The 21,474-nt window shown below is 40.8% G+C and overlaps 1 protein-coding gene across 1 annotated transcript; it reads left to right on the top strand.

The window, feature by feature from the left end:
- The first annotated feature begins 8 nt into the window (after positions 1-8).
- Positions 9-14,548, top strand: ERH (ERH mRNA splicing and mitosis factor). Its single transcript, XM_077909761.1, has 4 exons — positions 9-162; positions 2,731-2,818; positions 9,644-9,764; positions 14,048-14,548. The coding sequence occupies exons 1-4, from the start codon at positions 160-162 to the stop codon at positions 14,148-14,150; spliced, it is 315 nt and encodes a 104-aa protein (XP_077765887.1). The 5' UTR covers positions 9-159; the 3' UTR covers positions 14,151-14,548.
- Positions 14,549-21,474: the final 6,926 nt, after the last annotated feature.

The following is a 21,474-nucleotide window of genomic DNA, read 5'->3' as shown; positions in this document are numbered from 1 at the left end:
GAAATATGTTCGCTTCTATGGTCCAAAAGGCTCTTTCGCGGTGCGTTTCTGACGACTTCCGGCGGCTCCTCTCGCGGGGATTGGCTGTTGGCGGCGTTGCGGCTAAGCTCGTGTGCGGCGGCGGTGTCGGCAGCGGCTGCGGCGAGAGAGTTTGGCGCGATGGTGAGAAAGGCCTCGGCGGCTCCCCGATCCCCCGGCCTCTGAGGCGATCCCAGCCGTGTACATCTTGTCCCCAGCCCATCCAGCGCGAGAGTGCAGCTCCCCGGCCCGCCAGCTTGTGGCGCGACCTCTCCCCTTCCCGCCGCGGGGCCGCGGGGCCGCTGGGCCTGGCGCTAGGCCCCGGAGCCCGGGTCCGCCCGGGTCCGCCCAGGTCCGCCCTGCGTTTGCGCGCCCGCGGCCGAGGTCCGGCGAGGCGTGCGGTGCGGAGGATGCGCTTCCTCCCGCGAGCTGCGTGGGGATGCTGCGCTTTTCCCCCAGAGTCTGGCCCGATGTGGGAACAATGGCCGAGGGATGCCTGACAAACCTGCGCCTGAAGCTGACAGATGGGGTGTGCTGCGCCCAGCGTGTGGGCCGGGAGGGGTCGTCTTTGCTTTGTAGCGTGCTTTCTCAGGCATCCCCTTTTGTTTTGCTGGGCTCCGTCCTCAAACAGACATACAACGTTTCTTTCCCCTCTTTTCCGAGACCCCAGAGGCCTGATCTGGCGTTTCTCCCGGCCCTCAATCCTGTTCTTACTCATTCTCTCTGGGACTCAAAGCTGAAAAGAAGATGGGCTCAGCTGAGGGTCCAGGTTCCTTAGAATCGGATCGGGGTGGTAGTGCAGTGAGTGGGTATTTTGTTCGTGTTTTTGTTTTTGTTTTTTTTATTTCATTTTTATTTACTATTATTTTTTTTTAATTCCGCCAAAAAGAAGGTGATCCACAGGGATTATGAGGAATCTTGGTTCTTCCGCACTTCAACCTCGGTTTTCTGATCGCTGGGGTTAAACGTTAACAGGTTACGCAGCTGTTGTTAACAAGGAACTCTCTGAGGTTGCACCTTTCTGAATTGGGGTGTTTTTAAGTGTTTGACCCAACGTGGTCTCCCAGAGGCGACTGAGCAATCGGAAGGCTGGGTCTCCAGTTCTTTCTTGTTTCGTCATAATTGGCAGTGTGACTTTTGGAAGACTCTGTATCTCTGAGTTTCCCTTCTTTCTCTGCCCTTTATGTCACTCTTTGGTAACGTGTTATAATGGTAAGATTAAAATCTAAGGAAGGGACAGCAGTTAATACCAACGGAGCCTTTCTGGGTGAGCAAATAGCAGTGATAATACCTTCTCAGTCCAAGTGGCTTTAAGAGCTACGAATTTGTAGATAAAGCAAACAATTATTGGTTCAGTCGTCGTATGTATTTCTGCTTTATTAAAGACAAGCTTCAAGGGGTGGGGATTTTTTGTGGGGTTTTTTGGTAGTTTGGCAGAAGCACCTGAAGCTAATGACCTAGTCCTGTGTATTGTAATATTTCTGTAGCAGTAGAAGGATGACTCAGTTCATGTGTAAGAATTTTAAGAGTAGGACCAGATTAACTATTCATTAAAGTGGTTTACATCTGCTTGGTAATCAGAATAAGGATTTTATTAAAGTATATCTGTGTACCTTTTCCTGACTTAGGTTTTGCAACCTTATTTTTCTGTTGTGAGAAGTATGTATGTATTTGTTTACGTGTACTTGTATTTTGCATACATATTTGTTTTTTTTTAATAAAACCAAACGGCTTTGGAAATAGCTCCAGTAAAAAGAAAGTGACCAAAACTGGTTTGGGAAGCTTTCTGGTCTTAAAATGTTAAAAGCAAAATACTGCCACTTAAAAATAATACCCATTTCAGCTACAGTTTTGTAAATTTAGTCATTTTTTTTCTTCGTTTTTAATCGTTGTCTTTGAGTACTAAGTATTGAAAATAGTGAGCTTTCTCAGAAGTTCACTTTAAGACTAGATGTAAAAAGTAGCGTATTGAATAGCCGTTTGCATATCATTACTTTTTTGAAGTAAATTAGTCCCTTAATTTTCATCAGAATGAGAACAAAATTAAATAGTAGTGACTGATACGACTACTGTGACTCCGTTATTGTGCTAAGGATAGAAAAAGAACATAGATCCACTACTTACAGTCATAAATAGTATTTCTCTTTTTCTCAGCCTACTTCTAAATTTTTATTAAAGCACTTAATAGGGGCACCTGGGTGGCTCAGTAGTTGAATGGCTGCCTTTGACTCAGGTTGTCAAAGTCCCACATCGGGCTCCCCACAGGGAGCCTGCTTCTCCCTCTGCCTATGTCTCTTTCTCTCTGTATGTCTCATGAACGAATAAATTTTTTTTTTTTAAGGCACTTAATAGGGCTGGAGATAGAAAGTGACCAGTGGAGATAGAAAATCTAAGTGGGTTTATAATCTAGTTGGGAAGAAAGGAAGAAAAAACAGTAGAAGGTAACTCATGCTGAATGCTTAGAGGCAGTAAGTACAACAGTTGCAGAAAGCAGCCCTTAAGGACAGGGAGTCCGAAGAGACCTTACAGAGTTGTTCAGCCATCATCTGACACCACACTTGAACAAAAGCATAAATGTAAGAAGAGCACCCTGATTAATAGTGCATTAATAACCAATGATCATTTGTGTCATGACTAGAGTTTTTATATCATACTATGAATTTCTCAAATATGAGTTAGAAACTTAAATTGAAATCCCTTTTCTCCCTGCAGTCTCACACCATTTTGCTGGTACAGCCTACCAAGAGGCCAGAAGGCAGAACTTACGCTGACTATGAATCTGTGAATGAATGCATGGAAGGTGAGTTTAAGCACTAATGAAGAGTTTTTATTTTTGTTTTCTTGATCTTCACTATTAGAATATGTCTCATTTAGGAACTAGGCTTGTTTTTCCTCCAGATTTCTCAAGTTATTAATTTGAGCCAGGAAGGAAGAAGATACTAGGGACCGTATTTGTTGAAAATTGAAACATTGATTATAGGTATTGTCCTTCTGCTGCAAGTATTTTTTTTTTAAATCCAGCTCCCGTGATTACAGTGAATGGCCTTCTGAAGCCTCCCTCTGTTGATATTCCGTTATTCATTATGTAAATATCTTACAGTTCTTGTGTATTCTGGTTAGACTCAAACACTATAGAGTTGTTAAGACAGGCTCTAGGGATACCTTCAGAACCTATTAGTCTGCTGATTGAACAAATAAGCATTAAAAGCTTTTGAGGTTTGAGTATACTCCATCAGCGTTAGAAGATAAAAATTAGCTCAGAGAATAAAGGCAAATGGAACCAAATAAGTATAATTTATTGTGTACTTGATAAGCTGACACCACCCTGAAGGGAACTATTAGCCCTTAATGCTGCTTTACTCAGTAAACCATTAGATGAGAGCGCATAGATTGGATCATCACAAATTGGATTCATCCTTACATTTAATCATTATATCGAGTAAACCAGTTGTGCACATTCTGCACCCTTTTTAGCAAATTGTCCGTTCTTCTTTCTTTTTTTTTTTTTTTAATTATTTATTTATGATAGAGAGAGAGAGAGAGAGGCAGAGACATAGGCAGAGGGAGAAGTAGGCTCCATGCGCCAGGAGCCTGACGTGGGATTCGATCCCGGGTCTCCAGGATCTCGCCCTGGGCCAAAGGCAGGGCTAAACCGCTGCGCCACCCAGGGATTCCGGTTCTTCACTTCTTTCTATAAAGATTTTATAGTCACTGTTTTTGCAATTGGGCATGTCCTTGAATTTGTTGATTATCCAGAGCTAACTGGGTTAGCCTTAAAATCTGTCCTTATAAAGCCAACAATGGGTAGATCTGTGGGGGGAAAAAACTACTGGTAATAATTAGAGACAGCTTCTAGGTAATTGGTACCATGCCTTCCTGATTGTAGATTCTCTTAATTTTCAAAGAAGAGCAGCTCTTGTCCTTCCCTCATTTTAGGACCTTTCCTTTGCTGACCATTCAGGTAGACTCTGTGCACGTTCTGCCTTAGCACATTATTGTCTTACCTGTATTATGTTTGGTCTTTAATTTCACAATACTCTGCCAACCTTTGCTATTTTAATGAATCCTAACTTTCTCTTTTTCATTAATACACTTTATTTCTAGAGCAGCTCAAGGTTTACAGAAAAACTGAACAGAAAATACAGGGTTCCTAACGTACTCCCTTTCCTCACCTCCACAGTGTCTCCCATTAATAACACCTTAACAAAAATAATAATAACACTTAACGTTGATGTGGTACGTTTGTTGCAGTTGATGAAACCAGTATTTTTTTTTTTAAGGATTATTTATTTGTGAGAGAGAGAGTGCCCATGCAAACAAGCGGGGAGAGGGGGAGAGGGGCAGAGGGAGAAGCAGACACCCTGCTAAGCAGGGAACCCAGCTTGGGCTTGATCCCAGTACCCTAAGATCATGACCTGAGCCGCCGAAGGCAGATGCTTAACCAACTGAGCCACCCAGGTGCCCTGGTAAACCCAATATTGCTACATTATTATTACTAACTAAAGTCTACTGTTAACTAAAATCTGTTATTAACTAAAGCTTATATTGGGCCCTTCATGTTGTACAGTTCTGTGGATTTTACTAGATGCATAACATATATTCATCGTTACAGTATCATACAGAATAATTTTCACTTACCTAAAAATCCCTGTGCTGCACTTGTTCATTCATCCCTACTTCACCTTCTGCTGTCCTGGCAACTGTTGGTCTCCTTGCCACCTCCATAGTTTTGCCTTTTTCAGAATGTCAGAGTTGGACGGTCTTGTTTCATTTAGCAATATGCATTTAAGGTTCTTCCATGTCTTTTTAAATTAAGTTTTTTAGGATAGTTGTAGGCTTACAGGAAAATTGGTTCAAAGTACAGAGAATTCCATCACACCCCTTCTTCCCTACTCTCTCTTTTCAGTTTCTCTTACTTATATTCTATATTAGTGTGATACATTAGTTACAACTATAGAGCCAATACTGATACATTATTGACTAAAGGCCATAGTTTATTTTAGTGTTCAGTCTTTGTTTTGGACATCTTACGGGTTTTGATTTATTTATAATACTGACAAGTATCTACCATTTACTGCCCTGAAAAATCTCTGGTGCTTTACCTGTTCCTCCCCCCAAATCTCTGGCAACCACTGGTCTTTTAAATGCCTCCATAGTGTCAACCTTTTCCAAAATGTCCTGTAGTTGAAATTATGTAGTATATAGCTTTTTCAGGTTGGCTCTTTCACAAAACAGTGGTTTTTTGTTTTTGTTTTTTAAGATCTTAATTTATGTATTAGAAGGGGCACAAGCAGGGGGAGGGGCAGAGAGAGAGAGAGAGAGCAGCAGATTCCCCACTGAGTGGGGATCTCAGAGTCCTAAGATGGAGATTTGAGCTGAAGTCATATGCTTAACCAATTGAACCATGCAGATGTCCCAAAAGAGTGTCCTTTTAAGGTTCTTCCATATCTTCATGGCCTGGTAGCTAGCTCATTTCTTTTTATTTCTGAGTAATCCATCATTTGGATATACCACAGTTTGGTTATCCATTTACCCACCAAAGGACATCATAATTGCTTTCTCGTATTGGCAGTTACAATAAAACTGCTACAAACATTCATGTGCGCCTAAGTTTTCAACCCCTTTAGGTAAATGCTGAGGAATGTGATCATTGCATCATATGGTAAGATTGTGTTTAGCTTTGTAAAAAGCTGACACACTGTCTTCAGATGTGGCTGTGCCATTCTGTGTTCTCACCAGCAATGAATGAGAATTCCTATTGCTCCACATTCTTCTCCACATTTGGTGCTGTCAGTGTTCTGGATTTCTGTGATTCTGATAGGTATATAGTGATAACTCATTTTAATTTGTAGTTTTCTAATGATATGTTGTGTATCTTTTTATAATAGTTATTTGCCATTTGTATATTTTCCTTGGTAAGGTGTCTGTTCAGAACCCTAACCCACTTTTTAGATGAGGTGTTTATTTTTTTTATTGTTGAGTTTTATAAGTTCTTTGTATGTCTTGGATACTAATTCTTTATCAGATAATATGTTTTGCAGAGATTTCCTCCTAGTCTGTGTCTTGTCTTTTCACTTTCTCGATAGTGTCCTTGAAGCACCAAAGGTTTAAATTTTGATGAACTCTGGGATCCCTGGGTGGCTCAGCGGTTTAGCGCCTGCTTTTGGCCCAGGGCGCGATCCTGGAGACCCGGGATCGAATCCCATGTCGGGCTCCCGGTGCATGGAGCCTGCTTCTCCCTCTGCCTGTGTCTCTGCCTGCCTCTCTCTCTCTCTCTCTCTCTCTCTCTCTCTCTCTCTCTGTGTGTGTGTGTGTGACTATCATAAATAAATAAAAAAAATTTATAAATTTTGATGAACTCCAATTTATATGTTTTTTTTCTAATGTTCATAGTTTTGGTGCCATATCTGAGAAGCCATTGCCTTGTTCAGTCAGGAAAATTTGTGCTTGTGTTTTCTTCCAAATGTGTTATAGTTGGGCTCTTACATTTAGGTCTCTGGGCCATTTTGATTATTTATATATAATGTGAAGTGTGGACCCAACTTTATTCTTTTGGCACCATTTGTTGAAAAGACAATTCTTTCTTCATCGAGTTATCTTTGTATTGGGACGCCTGAGTAGTTCAGTGGTTGGGCATCTGCCTTTGGCTCGTGTGATCCCAGAGTTCGGGATCGAGTCCCACATCGGGCTCCCTGCATGGAGCCTGCTTCTCCGTCCACCTATGTCTCTGCCTCTCTCTCTCTCTCTCTCTCTCTCTGTCTCTCTCATGAATAAATAAATAAAATCTTTAAAAAAATTTTATTTATTTATAAGGGAGAAGCAGGTCCCCACAAGGAGCCTAATGTGGGACTTGATTCCGGAACTCCAGGATCACACCCTGAGCCAAAGGCAGATGCTCAACTGCTGAGCCACCCAGGTGTTCCCTAAATTAAATTTATTCTTAAGAATTTTATTTTTTGATGCTATTGTAAATGGAGCCATTTTCTTAATTTCATCTTCAGATAGTTCATTATTGGAGCTTAGAAATAGAGTTGAATTTTGTATATGAACTTACATCCTGCAATTCTGTTGCATTCAATTGTTTGTCCTAATGGTTTTGTGTGTGTGTGTGTGTGGTTTCCTTAGGATGTTCTGTGTATAAGATTGTGTCCTCTGTGAAGAGAGATAGTTGCACTTCCTTTTTTCCCCTGATCTGAATGCCTGTTGTTTCTTTTTCTTGTCAAATTACCCTGGCCAGAACCTCTAGTACAATGATGTTGACTATAAATAACAAGAGTAGATATTCTGGTGTGCTTCCTAATCTCAGTGGGAAAGTTTCCAGTCTTTCACCATTAAGTATGATTGTAGCAATGGGTCAGTGCCTTTTTAAGATAAATGGTGAATTTATTTTTCTGATTATTTCCTTTCCACTTTTACCTTTCTCTTTGATAACTCATGAGTGATACTCTTTGATCACAGTGTGGGGAAAGTACCAGTCAAAAACCCTAACTCAGCTTTTCATAGATCTGTAGTTGAATATTACTTTCTATTGGGAAATTTATAAAATCAATTTAGAGGTACATAAAGGACCTGAGCGTAAAGGATAGGACATGTTTTCCCAGATGACATTTATTTGTTCATTCATCGTAAGAGTATTAAAAACATTTGATAGTGAGAATGGACAGAAAAGGTTATGTTTCCATTTTGTGGGAACAAGAGAAGATATGTCACTGAATAAAAAAATAATATGCTCCTTAGATAATAAGGTTAAGAATGTGTGCTTGCTATCAATGATTTTGTTCATTTTATGTCTTTTTATGACTTGTGTTTGAGTACTTCTGTGCTCTTACATGTGATAATGCTTTTATATGCATCATTTCATATAATCTTCCCCATAGCTCCATGGAGAATATTGTCCTTACCATTTGACAGGTAGGATTCTGGGGGTGGAGTCGTTAGTAAAGGACAGAGCTAGAATTCAACTCTCTGAATCCAGAGTCCAGCCTCTTGAGTAAAATACTCTTATGATAATCTCTTCCTCAGTGCCAGTTTTGTTTTTGTTCATTTGTTTTTGCATTGTATCAAAATTTGAAAGCAGAATGGAAAAGCCTCTTTGTCATCCATCTTTCCCAAGTGTGGTGTTTTTCTTTATTTACAGAGGCTTTAGGAATATTTGTTTATTGAAAAACCTGGGGGCTCCTGGGTTGTTCAGTTGGTTAAGCATCTGCCTTTGGCTTAGGCCATGATCCTTGGGTCCTGGGATCCAGCTCCACTTCAGGTTCCCTGCTCAGTAGGAAATCTGCTTCTCCCTCTGCTCCTCCCCCCACTCATGCTCTCCCCTCTTGCTCTTCTTTCTCTCTCAAATCAATAAATAAAATCTTTAAAAGGGGACGCCTAGGTGGCTCAGTGGTTTAGTGCCTGCCTTTGGCCCAAGGTGTGATCCTGGAGTCCCAGGATTGAGTCCCACATCAGGCTCCCTGTCTCTGCCTCTCTCTCTCTGTCTCTCATGAATAAATAAATAAATAAAATCTTTAAATAAGTAAATCTTTTTAAAAAATGTTTAAAAGAAAAGGGAAAACCTGGTAAGACCTACAGCGTCATCACTTGTTTGAATTCTCATGTGACAGGCCTTTAAAGTTCTTTTAGACCTAATGACTTGAAGTAATCATTTTATTCTATTTTAAAGGCATAAAATACTTAACATTCTGGCAAATACATAAAATTAAAAGATAATTTACTAGTGACAAATACTAAAACAAAAGTGACCAACTTGTTATTTTCCCAGCCTGACTTTTAAAAATAAAATGGGATCCCTGGGTGGCGCAGCGGTTTGGCGCCTGCCTTTGGCCTAGGGCGCGATCCTGGAGACCCGGGATCGAGTCCCACATAGGGCTCCTGGTGCATGGAGCCTGCTTCTCCCTCTGCCTGTGTCTCTGCCTCTCTCTCTTTCTCTCTCTGTGACTATCATTAAAAAAAAAAAAAAAAAAGACTAAATCCATTTAAATAAATAAATAAAAATAAAATGTGAGGGTGCTTGGCTGGCTCAGTCAGTGGAGTATGCAACTCTTGATCGCAGGGTTGTAGGCTCAAGCCCCACATTAGGTGAAGAGATTACTTAAAAATAAAATCCTGGGCAGCCTGGCTGGCTCAGTGGTTTAGCGCTGCCTTCAGCCCCAGGTGTGATCCTGGAGACCAAGGATCAAGTCCCACATCGGGCTCCCTGCATGGAGCCTGCTTCTCCCTCTGCCTTGTGTCTCTGTGTCTCATGAATAAATATAATTTTTAAAATAAAAAAAAATCCTTTAAAAAATAAAAATGAAATATTATGGCATTGTTTTTTTTTTTTTAATTTTTATTTATTTATGATAGTCACACAGAGAGAGAGAGAGAGAGAGAGAGGCAGAGACACAGGCAGAGGGAGAAGCAGGCTCCATGCACCGGGAGCCCGACATGGGATTCGATCCCGGGTCTCCAGGATCGCGCCCCGGGCCAAAGACAGGCGCCAAACCGCTGCGCCACCCAGGGATCCCTAAGGCATTGTTTTATATATATATATGTGTGTGTGTGTGTGTGTGTATAGTGTTATGTATGTGCTATTCATGTCTGAAGTTTATATAGTTTGTAAGATCTTGATTTTTCTCCTTAGGCGTTTGTAAAATGTATGAAGAACATCTGAAGAGAATGAATCCCAACAGCCCCTCTATCACATATGATATCAGCCAGTTGTTTGATTTTATTGACGATCTGGCCGACCTCAGCTGCCTTGTGTAAGTATTAGCCACCGTCTCTCTTAAGGTGTATGTTTCTGTTCTTTATCCAGCTGTTGGAGGTGATTTGTGGTATTGCAAGTGTACTCTGTACCTGACCCTGATCTTTGCAGTTTGGCTGCTGTGCAGTAATATTTCATCTACATATGGCTCAAGTTAATTTGGCAACATAAAGCCAAAGGCACAGGAAAAGCTTAAGAATTTTGCTAATTGTTGACAGTTAGTATGCAGAGAAAATGCTAAGAAGTTCAAAGTCCTGATTCTTGGTCTTTTTAAACCAAATAGTCTTAGGTGTTGTTTTGTTGTTCTGTTTTAGGTTTTTTCCCCTCAAAGTCATTGTCAATTTTTTTGTTTTTTAAGATTTTATTTATTTATTCATGAGAGACACGGCGGGGGGCGGGGAGGGGGTGGCAGAGACACAGGCAGAAGGAGAAGCAGGCCCCATGCAGGGAGCCCAATGTGGGACTCAATCCCGGGGTCTCCAGGATCACACCCTGAGCGGAAGGCAGTGCTACACCCAGGCTGCCCCATCATTGTCGTTTTAAAGCAGTTGGCTTTGGATTAAAACTAAGATGATTCTGGGATCCCTGGGTGGCTCAGCGGTTTGGCCCCAACCTTTGGCCCAGGGTGCGATCCTGGATTCCCGGGATCGAGTCCTGTGTCAGGCTCCCGGCATGGAGCCTGCTTCTCCTTCCTCCTGTGTCTCTGCCTCTCCTCTCTCTTTCTATCATGAATAAATAAATAAATAAATCTTTAAAAAAAAAAAAACTGAGATGATTCTGTTTTCATGATAAAGGAAAGTGAGAATACCTTATAATGTGTCATCAGGTGCTTGAATATTACATGCCAGATACTGTCCTAGAAGTAAATATGTTTTTGAAAAATATATAATGTCCAACTCAGGCATTTTCTCTGCTTCCTGGATTATGACTGGGATCAGGTCAGGACTTGGGATCCCACCAAAGATTCCTGTTGAAAACTTATATTTCCTTGGAATATTTGAGTTCTATTTTGATAATGTAAAACATTCCAGTGATTCAGATCTGGTCTTTAATGAAATGTGTTAATAAGAAAATTGTTTTGTTTTGTTTTTTTATTTTTAAAAAAAGTTTTTTTGTTTTGTTTTTAAAGATTTTATTTATTTGAGAGAACCTGATTGGTGAGAGACGGATAGGAGAGGGTCAAGCAGACACTCTGCTAAGTGTAGAGCCTGACGCAGAACTTGATCCCAGGACCCTGAGATCATGACCTGGACTGTCCGGGCACCCCAATATGAAAATTTTATTGGGGCACCTGGTGGCTCAGTCAGATAAGCCTCCGACTCTTGATTTCATCTCAGGGCATGATCTCAGAGTGGGCTCCACACTCAGTGCAGAGTCTGCTTGTCCCTCTCCCTGTGCGTTTTTTCTTTCTTTCAAATAAATGAAATTTTAAGTAAGTCTGTCTGACCCTGATATGGCTCTGAAAATTTTTGGTTTTTTTTTTTTTTTTTTTTTTTAATTTATTTATGATAGTCACACACACAGAGAGAGAGAGAGAGAGAGAGAGAGAGAGAGGCAGAGGGAGAAGCAGGCTCCATGCACCGGGAGCCCGACGTGGGACTCGATCCCGGGTCTCCAGGATCGCGCCCTGGGCCAAAGGCAGGCGCCAAACCACTGCGCCACCCAGGGATCCCAAAATTTTTGGTTTTTAAAAAAATATTTTATTCATTTGAGAGAGAGCGAGCAGACTGAGCAGGGGACACCCCCCCACGCAGGGCTTGATCCCAGGACCCCAAGACCATGACCTCAGTCAAAGGCAGATGCTTAACCATCTGAGCCACCCAGGCACCCCAGTTCTTTTTTAAGTTCTTCTCCAACGTTGACGTAAATATTATAGTCTACCATATCTGAAGCAGACTAGACTAACCCTTATTTAATTAAGCATGAATAACAAATATTCAAAGGAAATTATTTGACCTTTTTGAATATTTCTCATTATAACAAAAGGACATTTAAAAATTTTTTAAATCATTTATTTTGGTTAAGCGTTTTGTAAAAGTAGAAAGTTTATGCATTTTTAATAAACCAGATTCTGCCCTTACTATTCAGGGGAAGAATACGATAATGGTATAAAACGTTCCTCCTTTGGAATTTGTCTGTCATGCCAAAAGTTGGAGCATAGGTTTCTAGCTCAGTAGTGGAGGGAGGACTGGTCCAGGAGTGTTTTAAGCTTCTGCTACTTGCCCAAGTCACTTTAGCTAATAAGTTGCTGTTCTTTGACCTAATAAGTTGCTTGTTTTTTGATTTCCTCCTTTTTTAAAAAGAGTGGGGGTAATAGTATCTACTCTCAGGGTTGTAATAAGGATTGAGTGAGTGTATTTAGGTAAGTACTTAAAGTAATACCTAGCAGTTGGTAACTTAATCATTAGTATTATCATTTGTGTATGATTTCTTTGCTGGGAAGTTAAATGAAACTTCTGGTTCAGATAAATAACTGATAAATTAGATATTTTGTTTTTCTAAAATATCCCTAAGTTTGGTTGTTGGTTTTGGGGGGTTTTGGTGTTTTTGTTTTTTAATTCTTTAGTCTAAGTCCATCTTTGTCTCTCTGGGGTGCCATGTAGTGTTTCGACCACATGGTGCGCATGGCTTTGAAACACTGATATAGTTTGTATTTGTGCAATCTCTACTTATTGTCTGCTTTTTTTTATACTCTAGCCTTAGTTTTTTACCTCAAAAAATGATTTTATTAACCAACCAGATTTCAGTGGTAGATCACCTGAAATGTTTGTACTATTTGAGTCTTCTAAAGATACGAGTGGTTGGTTATTCAGTGATACCTTGGCCTCAGAACCCCTGGAGTCCCTATGGAGTCTCATTGTTAATGCTGCTGGTTGTTTCTCTTGACCCTCCTCTTCTGATTAGAGCCATTTTGAAGCTTGTTACATCTTCTAATAATTCTCTACCAGCCTCTAACACGATTTACTTTAAAAAGCAAATTCTGGGGCACTTGGGTGGCTCAGTTGTTTAAGTGTCTGCCTTCCGTCCATGTCACGATCTCAGGTCCTGGCATCCAATCCCACATCAGTCTCCCTGCTCAGTGGGGAGTCTGCTTCTCCCTCCCTCTCTGCCCCTACCCGTGCTTTTGTGCACACACACGTGCTCCCTCTCTCAAATAAACTTAAAAAAAAACAAAAAACAAATCCTGAAATATAGGTTAAAAGACTTCCTTAATACTTTACAGGGAAGAAAAAAAAAAAATACTTTACAGGGAAGAAATCTTTGTGGTAGTAACATGTTTTTTAAAGATTTTTAGTTAATTCTAGGGGATCCCTGGGTGGCGCAGCGGTTTAGTGCCTGCCTTTGGCCCAGGGTGCGATCCTGGAGACCCGGGATCGAATCCCATGTCGGGCTCCCGGTGCATGGAGCCTGCTTCTCCCTCTGCCTGTGTCTCTGCCTCTCTCTTTCTCTCTCTGACTATCATAAATAAATAAAAATTAAAAAAAAAGATTTTTAGTTAATTCTAAATAAATTCAGCAAACTCAAGTTTGTACCATTATTTGTTTTTTGTTTTTTAATTTTTTTTTTTTTTTTTTTTTTTTTTTTTATTCATGATAGGCACACAGTGAGAGAGAGAGAGAGGCAGAGACACAGGCAGAGGGAGAAGCAGGCTCCATGCACCGGGAGCCTGACGTGGGATTCGATCCCGAATCTCCGGGATCGCGCCCTGGGCCAAAGGCAGGCGCCAAACCGCTGCGCCACCCAGGGATCCCTGTTTTTTAATTTTTTTAATTACTAAAGAAACAGTAAAAGTTGTAACTAGGTAGGAGAAAGAACACACTTTTTCTGGTCATACTCTGTCAAAAAGTAGATATGTAACACATTGAGCATTTAACTTAAGATTTCTAGACATTGGTTTCTTTTTCTGCTGTAAGCTCATACTTGGTGGTCTAAAGTTCCTGTCGCTTAAAATCCAACAGTAATGTAAGCAGATCTTTTATCTATTTATTTATTTTTTTAAAGATTTTATTTGAGAGAGAAAGAGATAGCAACAGATGCAGGCTCCCCACTGAGCAGCGAGCCCTGTGTGATGCTCAATCCGAGGACCCTGGGATCACAACCTGAGCCGAAGGCAGATGCCTTACTGATGGAGCCACCCAGACACCCCAGATCTTTTGTTTTTATTAAGTTCATGTACAAACATGCACACCTGTGCCATCATTGAGCAGTTATAATTTAGAGTTTTAAAAACACAACAGTAATTGACCCTTATAACTTTGCTTTTACCTTTCTGTTCCTCAGTTACCGAGCTGATACCCAGACATACCAGCCATATAACAAAGACTGGATTAAAGAGAAGATCTACGTTCTCCTTCGTCGGCAGGCCCAACAGGCTGGGAAATAGTGGAGTTGGAAGCAGCAGGGGGATGGGGGTGGGCTTGGAACACAGGTGTGTACAGCGTGCTGTAGTGGAAGTTTTGTATTATAGTAATCCTGTTTCCATTTTGGTATACTCTAGTCAGGATTGAATGTATTAGATGAAATGTAAGGATCTTGTTCAATCTGAAACCCCCATCGCCCCCTTTCCCTCCCTTTTTTTTTTTACTTAAACATTTTTATGATAATTTAGATGGAAGTTGTTTGTCAGTTAATGTTGGTTCCAGTCCTTCAAACTGTTCATATCTGCTTTATAACATTCATTGTACTAACCCTTCAGGTTGGGGTGGGGGGCTGGTGACAGTTTAGTTATGTCCTCAAGATAAAGTCTTAGTGAAAAAAATGAATAAATGTTCTTTAGTTATATTTTCCCCTTGAGTGATTTTTTCTTTTTCTTTTCTTTTTTATTTCTTTTATTTTTTGGGGGGGTCTCTGAACATTGAATTTCCTCACAAAGCAGGGTGCCTGGGTAGCTCAGCAGTTGAGCATCTGCCTTTGGATCCCTGGGTCCAGGATCAAGTCCCACATGGGCTCCTTGCAGGGAGCCTGCTTCTCCCTCTGCCTGTGTCTCTGCCTCTGTCTGTCTCTGTGTCCCTCATGAATGAATGGTTGGAATCTAAAAAAAAAAAAAAAAAGAATTTTCTTACAAAGCATTATCTGTTTCAAAACCAGTAGGCTGCCACACAAAAGAATTTGAAGAAAGCTAATGTATGTGATGAATACATTTCACTGTGGTTTATGTGAAACTAACAAGCTGTTACCTTATTTTTCCAGCCTTTTATAAGTAAGTCTCAATTGTAGCTCCAAGGTTTGTGCTTGCTATTGATACAAACATTATAGAAGATTTTTCTGGTGACATATCTTGTCTACAGAAGTAGCCAGGTTAGTTTCTTAATTTTGGTCACATACTCTTTCTGGGAGGTTCTTGTGTCCTTCTCATAGCCTTCAGTAGTTGAACACTGTTTACCACTCCAATATGAAAGCTGTAATGTAAGGGTGGATGGAAAGACTGCAGAAAAGGACAAGATAATCTTGCTTTTAATGTAAGGAGTGACATTGTGACTTGAACATACACTGTACTGTACCTCTAGTCATCAAGTATGCAAACATTCAGATACAATTCTGAATATCAAGATTCTGATATTGGGCTTGCGGAAGAAAATAGGATTTTCTAAGTGGAAAACATCTGAGTCTTAGATGTTGGGTGATGAGAGCAAAGAGGAAGGGACCAGTATTATTTTTGTTTGTTTGTTTGTTGGGACCAGTATTTTGGATCATTCTTCATAAGGCTTATGAAAGAATAGGACTGGATCAAGGTGGAAATTCACATTTATGTCCAGCATTACACAGAAAGGAGAGGTAGCCTTTTGTCATTGAGGTGAAGTCTGATAAAATCTTCAGTGATTTGGCCAAACTACAGCCACTGTTCCCTGTTGTTAAAGAGTTGGTGTATTGGGGGATTCCTGGGTGGTGCAGCGGTTTGGCGCCTGCCTTTGGCCCAGGGCGCGATCCTGGAGACCCGGGATCGAGTCCCACATCGGGCTCCCGGTGCATGGAGCCTGCTTCTCCCTCTGCCTATGTCTCTGCCTCTCTCTCTCTCTCACTGTGTGCTTATCATAAATAAATAAATAAATAAATAAATAAATAAATAAATAAATAAATAAATAAAAGAGTTGGTGTATTGATTGGTCTTTCCCCAACCACAAGTAAAACAGGTTTGATTTCTGTTCATACAATGATATTTTACATTGCTACCTACAAGTGAGACCTACCAGACAAATTACAAAATTGATTCTCTTATCCATCTTACTTTATATACCTGAGCATTTTTTTTTTTAAGATTTTATTTATTTATTCATGAGAGAGGAGAGACAGGCAAAGGGAGAAGCAGGCTCCATGCAGGGAGCCCAATGTGGGACTTGATCCCGGGTCTCCAGGATCACACCCTGGGCCGAAGGCGGCACAAAACCGCTGAGCCACCTGGGCTGCCACTACCTGAGCATTTCTAAAATATTTGACAGTGCACCTCCTCTCTCAGTATTCACTCAAAGAGGTTACAGGAGTGTAAAGGGGAATTTTAATTGTCTCACTTCACTGGTAGCTTTTGGCTTTAAAATACGTGCAGCACCTCACTAAATGCCTTGGGCGTTGTTCGGACAAGTTATATATCTTACTTCTGTTGTTTTCAGTAGGAAGGCTGGGGTCCTGTTTTCCAGCAACAGACCAGACAGGGTTGGAAAAAGGACAGGGCAGTTCTTAGTATGACATCAGCTTCATAGCAGTTTGGCCCTTTATCAAATTATTTTTACTAATTTTTCAAAGATCAGAATGAAAATTGGCAAAAAAAAAAGATAAATCAATGAATTAGTGAAATAAATCAATAAATTTTATTACATTTGTATAGAAACATTTCGAAGAAAGATTATTAATTTGTGTGTTGGTGTAAAGCTCCTAGCATTAATTACCACTTAGGCATGACATTTCCTGCTGAGGAAATATTTACATTTATCTTATTTAATCCTCATAGCAGCCCTTTGTAGGTTGAAAATAATTGTTCCTCTATTAATGGTGAGAAAATAGGTTCAGATTGTTCAAGTCCTTTACCCAGATCACACAGCATAGCCACAAAGATTTTACTAGCTGAAAAAGACATAATCTTAACCTCAGATCTTGAGAGGGGAGTAGGGAGCCCCCACAAAATGAAATAGCTAAATAATGGATCTCTGGCACCTATCGAAGCATTTTAGATTGACACCTGAATAAGTCACATTTGTCACAGTTTAATCAAAAGCATAGGGGATCCCTGGGTGGCTCAGCGGTTTAGCGCCTGCCTTTGGCCGGGGGCGCGATCCTGGAGTTCCGGGATCGAGTCCCAGGTCGGGCTCCTGGCGTGGAGCCTGCTTCTCCCTCCTTCTGTGGCTCTGCCCCTCCCTCTCTCTCTCTGTCTATCATAAATAAATAAATCTTTAAAAAAAGCATACAGGAGGGATGCCTGGGTGGCTCAGCTGTTGAGCATCTGCCTTCAGCTCAGGGTGTGATCCTGGAGTCCTGGGATCGAGTCCCACATCAAGCTCCCTACATGGAGCCTATTTCTCCCTCTGCCTGTGTCTCTGCCTCTCTTTCTGTGTCTTTCGTGAATAAAATCTTAAAAAAAAAAAAAAAAATACAGAATATAAAACAGCTTGCCAGCCAAATTTCTCTTCCATTGGAGTAGTCCTCATGCAGTTCACACAGTTATCCAAGAATTAGTCTGCACACACAAATGATAGCTCAGGTGGAAGAGACAAGACTAGTAAGTGCAAGAGCTATTCTGGCCTAGAAGTCTTATATATAGCAGGAGCCACCATCTCTTATAATAACTTCATAGACATAGCTTCTAGGTCACTGAGCGACATGCCCCAGTTATAAGTCATTGCATTCAGAGAAGCACAAAGTTCTCTCTTCCGTCAGGAATTTGTAGTTTTCACCCACTCTAAGTATAAATTACCAACTAGAGGTCATTTTACTAATCAACAATCTTGTAACATATTCCACCATATTTTTTTTTTCCTTAGGAACAGAGCTAGAAAGTTAACCCAAGGTCAAATTTGTCCATAGAGCAGCAGTTTTGCTAATCCTTCACATATATTTAAGAAGTGTGAGATGACACATCTAGCTTGCTTTCATGAGGGAGGTAACATATGAGCTGGGCCTTGAAAGATGGCTAAACTTGGAAAGTAGGACAATGGGACAGGAGAATTAACAAGGTGGTGCAGCACTGTGATGTTTTGAGGAGCAGCAAGTAAGCCATCACAGCCAGAGTAAAATGAAGATTTAGGTGAGTGGGGTGGGGTCAAGGCCAGGAAAGCTAGTAGTAGAATGCCTTGAAAATGAAGCTGCAGAGTTGAACTTCCTAGGCTTTGAATAATCTTTAAAGATTTTTAAGGCAAACTTGTCAAATCTGCATTGGGAGTTTTATTTTTTTAAGATTTTATTTATTCATGAGAGACACAGAGAGCAAGAGAGGCAGAAACAGGCAGAGAGAGCAGCAAACTCCATGCAGGGAGCTCGATGTGGGACTCCATCCCAGGACTCCAGGATTACGCCCTGGGCCGAAGGCAGGTGCTCAACCGTTGAGCCACCCAGGCGTCCCTGCATTGGGAGTTTTAAATTCACTGTTCTGTATAGACTAGATCGGAAAACTGGAGAATTTAATATCCCAGAAGCCAAGTTGAGAATTTTTCAGTGAGACAAGATGAGATGAGGAATTGTAAAAAAAAGCTTTGGATTTGGAATTTAGGAAGTTTTTTCACGAGTGTAACACTAAAACAAATCAATTTGGAAGTGAAGAGCACAGGAAGTAGTGAAGAATAGGCATGGAAGGCAAAGTTCACTGGAAACTTTAAAGAAAGAAGTGATAATATGGAATGATGGACAGATTTATTTTTAATAAAGGCAGTTTGTCCTTCAATATAAGTAATGAAAGTAAAGGAAGGATCTAAGATTTTAAAATTTTATTATATATGTAATCATAGGTAGCAAGCATGATATGGAAAGGCTAACCTTGAAATTAATGTAACATTGTATGGCAATTATACTTCAAAAAAAACAGCGAAGCTCCAGGCTACACAAAGGCATGTAAGGGATGAGCTAAGAGATAAGGGGCTGTGAGACTGAAATTGTGAAGACATTTGGGAGAGAAGTTAGAAGAAGCCAGATGATGATCTGAGGGGAATTTCAGCAATAGGAACCCAAGGAGAGGATAATTGCTCAGTGATTCACTTCCTTGCCTCCTTCACTACCTAGTTCCACTTGGAGGCCTGATCTAAGAAAGATATCTTACCTTTGAAGACAGTAGTAGTCCTTTCAGCTACATTTAGAGATCCTATGTCAACTTATCTAACACTAACTTCTTTCTTTTTTACAATTATATGCTTTAACTAGATATTCAGTTTGAGACATACTGTGAAGAGCTTGGCTTAAAAGCCTCTTCTGTGCCCAAGGTAATTTTCTTTATGCTTGCCAAGAGAGTGGGAAGAAGGCTAATGAGGACTGATTATATCACTTTACTGAGACAGGCCCTATGTCTTTGTCAACAGATGTTTAAATTTAAGGTCTTTGGACTGTAAGAAAAATAGGATAGATCAGGGTTTTTTCCCTGGAAGCCTGAGGGTGGATGTGTTGCCATGGCAATGCTGACTCTAACTCACTTCCTGGCATTTGTGATAGGTTACTTACTCTGTTCCAGGACCTCCCAGACTTGCCAATTATACTGCCCCTCTAGCCTTTGAGAAAAAAAAAAGAGTATTTTTGAGTCTTTTAGTACCTGCTCCAAGGTGAACAATTTAAGGAGCATCTAAAAATGCTGGGCCCCTTCTCCCTAGTGGCCCTGGACATTCCAGAGATTGCTTTGTCCTTGACCCGGATAGTGGGCCCAGAAGCATGTTGGAAACATGGTTACCCACTCCCTTTCCACCTCTTATGTCATTCCAGAAAAGATTACCAGTTATTAAGCAAGTCCCAATAGGAGGCTGCAGTTGTGAGGGCGGGGAGTTAGCCTCATATTCCCTTCAGAAATGGTATGAAAGGATCTGAAGGTACAGGTACTGAAAGGCCACTGAGAAAAATTGCTCATTAGTATGAAGTTCTGATGTAGCTCCTAGGTATCTCTAAAAGTAGGAAGTCCTGATACTCCAGCTTCTCTGTACCAAGTCCTCTCTGGATCTGTTCAAGTAGTTAGATTAAGAAATTATACCTTTCCTTCATGTAAAAGGCTAATTTCTACTTAATAGAGTATTTGAGGCCTGTGTGACTCATATCTGAATGGGTGGTCACTGAATATGGCCCAGTAATCCCTGCAATTGACCAATCTAGATATCGAGATTATACAGTTTGTATAAAGGATTCTGTATCACCCTTTGAATGGACCACCCAACAGTGAGTCCGTGTTGGTGTTCAACATAGAGCATGCTGTCCTGAGAGTCCATGCATGGGAAAGATCACTCAGGCTCCCCCTCCCCCCACCACAGAGAGCCTTCTCACCCCACCTGTACTCTGACAGCCTCCACCTGGCCACCTTCTGCATGGGCATCTCCCCTCCCTTAGCCTCTGACTTCCCATTCCATGCCACTCCCTGATCGGCCTTTCTCATCCTGCTTACCCATAAAGATGATTTCACACGGCAAACATTTATATGACTGGCTGCCCTAATAGCAGTTGTGTTATTTACATCTCATTTTCAGTGTTTATCTTAATCCTCAGGACAAATGTAAAGCTGCTTTATTATTATTATTATTATTATTATTATTACGAAACAAACTTAAGAATTTTGTGCATATATACTTTAAATTTGTTCTTCAGAAATATTTAAATAATAGTACCAGAAAGAAGTCAAGAAAAATTCATGTTACCATGAAGTCTCCTTGTACCTTATTGAGGCCTGGGACCCTCTGGCAGTCCAGGCACCAGCTGATGAGACAAAGCATTTTATTCACCTCCCAACACTTGTTGGCTCTCCAATGAGCTGTCCTATAGCACTGGGAAACATCAGAAGGTCTGATAAAGGGAATCCCTGGGTGACTCAGCAGTTTAGCTCCTGCCTTTGGCCTGGGGCGTGGTCCTGGAGTCCTGGGATCGAGTCCCACGTTGGGCTCCTTGCATGGAGCCTGCTTCTCTCTCTCTGCCTCCCCACTCTCTGTGTCTCTCATGAATAAATAAATAAAATCTTTAAAAAAAAAAAAAGGCCTGATAGAAATGCAAGATTGCTGTTTTCTTTACCTTCTTTATTAAGCTATTTCAAGAAATGTTTTAAAATTACTGAAGTTGCGGGGTGCCTGGCTGGCTCAGTCAGTAGGTAGAGCGTGCAAATTTTGATCTTAGGGCTGGGAGTTGGCGCCCCAGGTTGAGTATAGACAGTACTTAAAAAAATAAAATGTAATCTTTAAAAATAAAAAAATAAGATGAAAACAGAGGGAGACATTTCATAAGAGACTTAACTGTAGAAAAGAAACCGCATTGCTGGAGGGGAGATGGGTGGAGGGATGGGGTAACTGGGTGATGGGCATTAAGGAAGGCACTTGATGGAATGAACACTGGCTGTTGCATGCAACTGATAAATCACTGAATTCTATCTCTGAAACTAGTAATACACGTATATTAATAAAATTGAATTTAAATAAATTTTAATAAATAAATACAGTTACTAAAGATGTGAAGAACATAGGTGATGATCCTAATGTGGGCATAATCTGGTCTTGCCTTGGTCCTTCACCTTTTTTTTTTATTGTTTTGGATTTGGCACACTGTTCCTGTTA

This window comes from Canis aureus, chromosome 9 (assembly GCF_053574225.1).
Source record: "Canis aureus isolate CA01 chromosome 9, VMU_Caureus_v.1.0, whole genome shotgun sequence".
Taxonomy (NCBI): Eukaryota; Metazoa; Chordata; class Mammalia; order Carnivora; family Canidae; genus Canis; species Canis aureus.
Note: the sequence above shows the minus strand (reverse complement) of the source record. Positions and strands in the feature narration are given on the sequence as shown.

Coding starts and splice junctions, on each gene's coding strand:
- ERH (XM_077909761.1), top strand. Junction 2,819..9,643: donor TGTGAATGAATGCATGGAAG/GTGAGTTTAAGC, acceptor TTTTCTCCTTAG/GCGTTTGTAAAATGTATGAA. Junction 9,765..14,047: donor GCCGACCTCAGCTGCCTTGT/GTAAGTATTAGC, acceptor TCTGTTCCTCAG/TTACCGAGCTGATACCCAGA.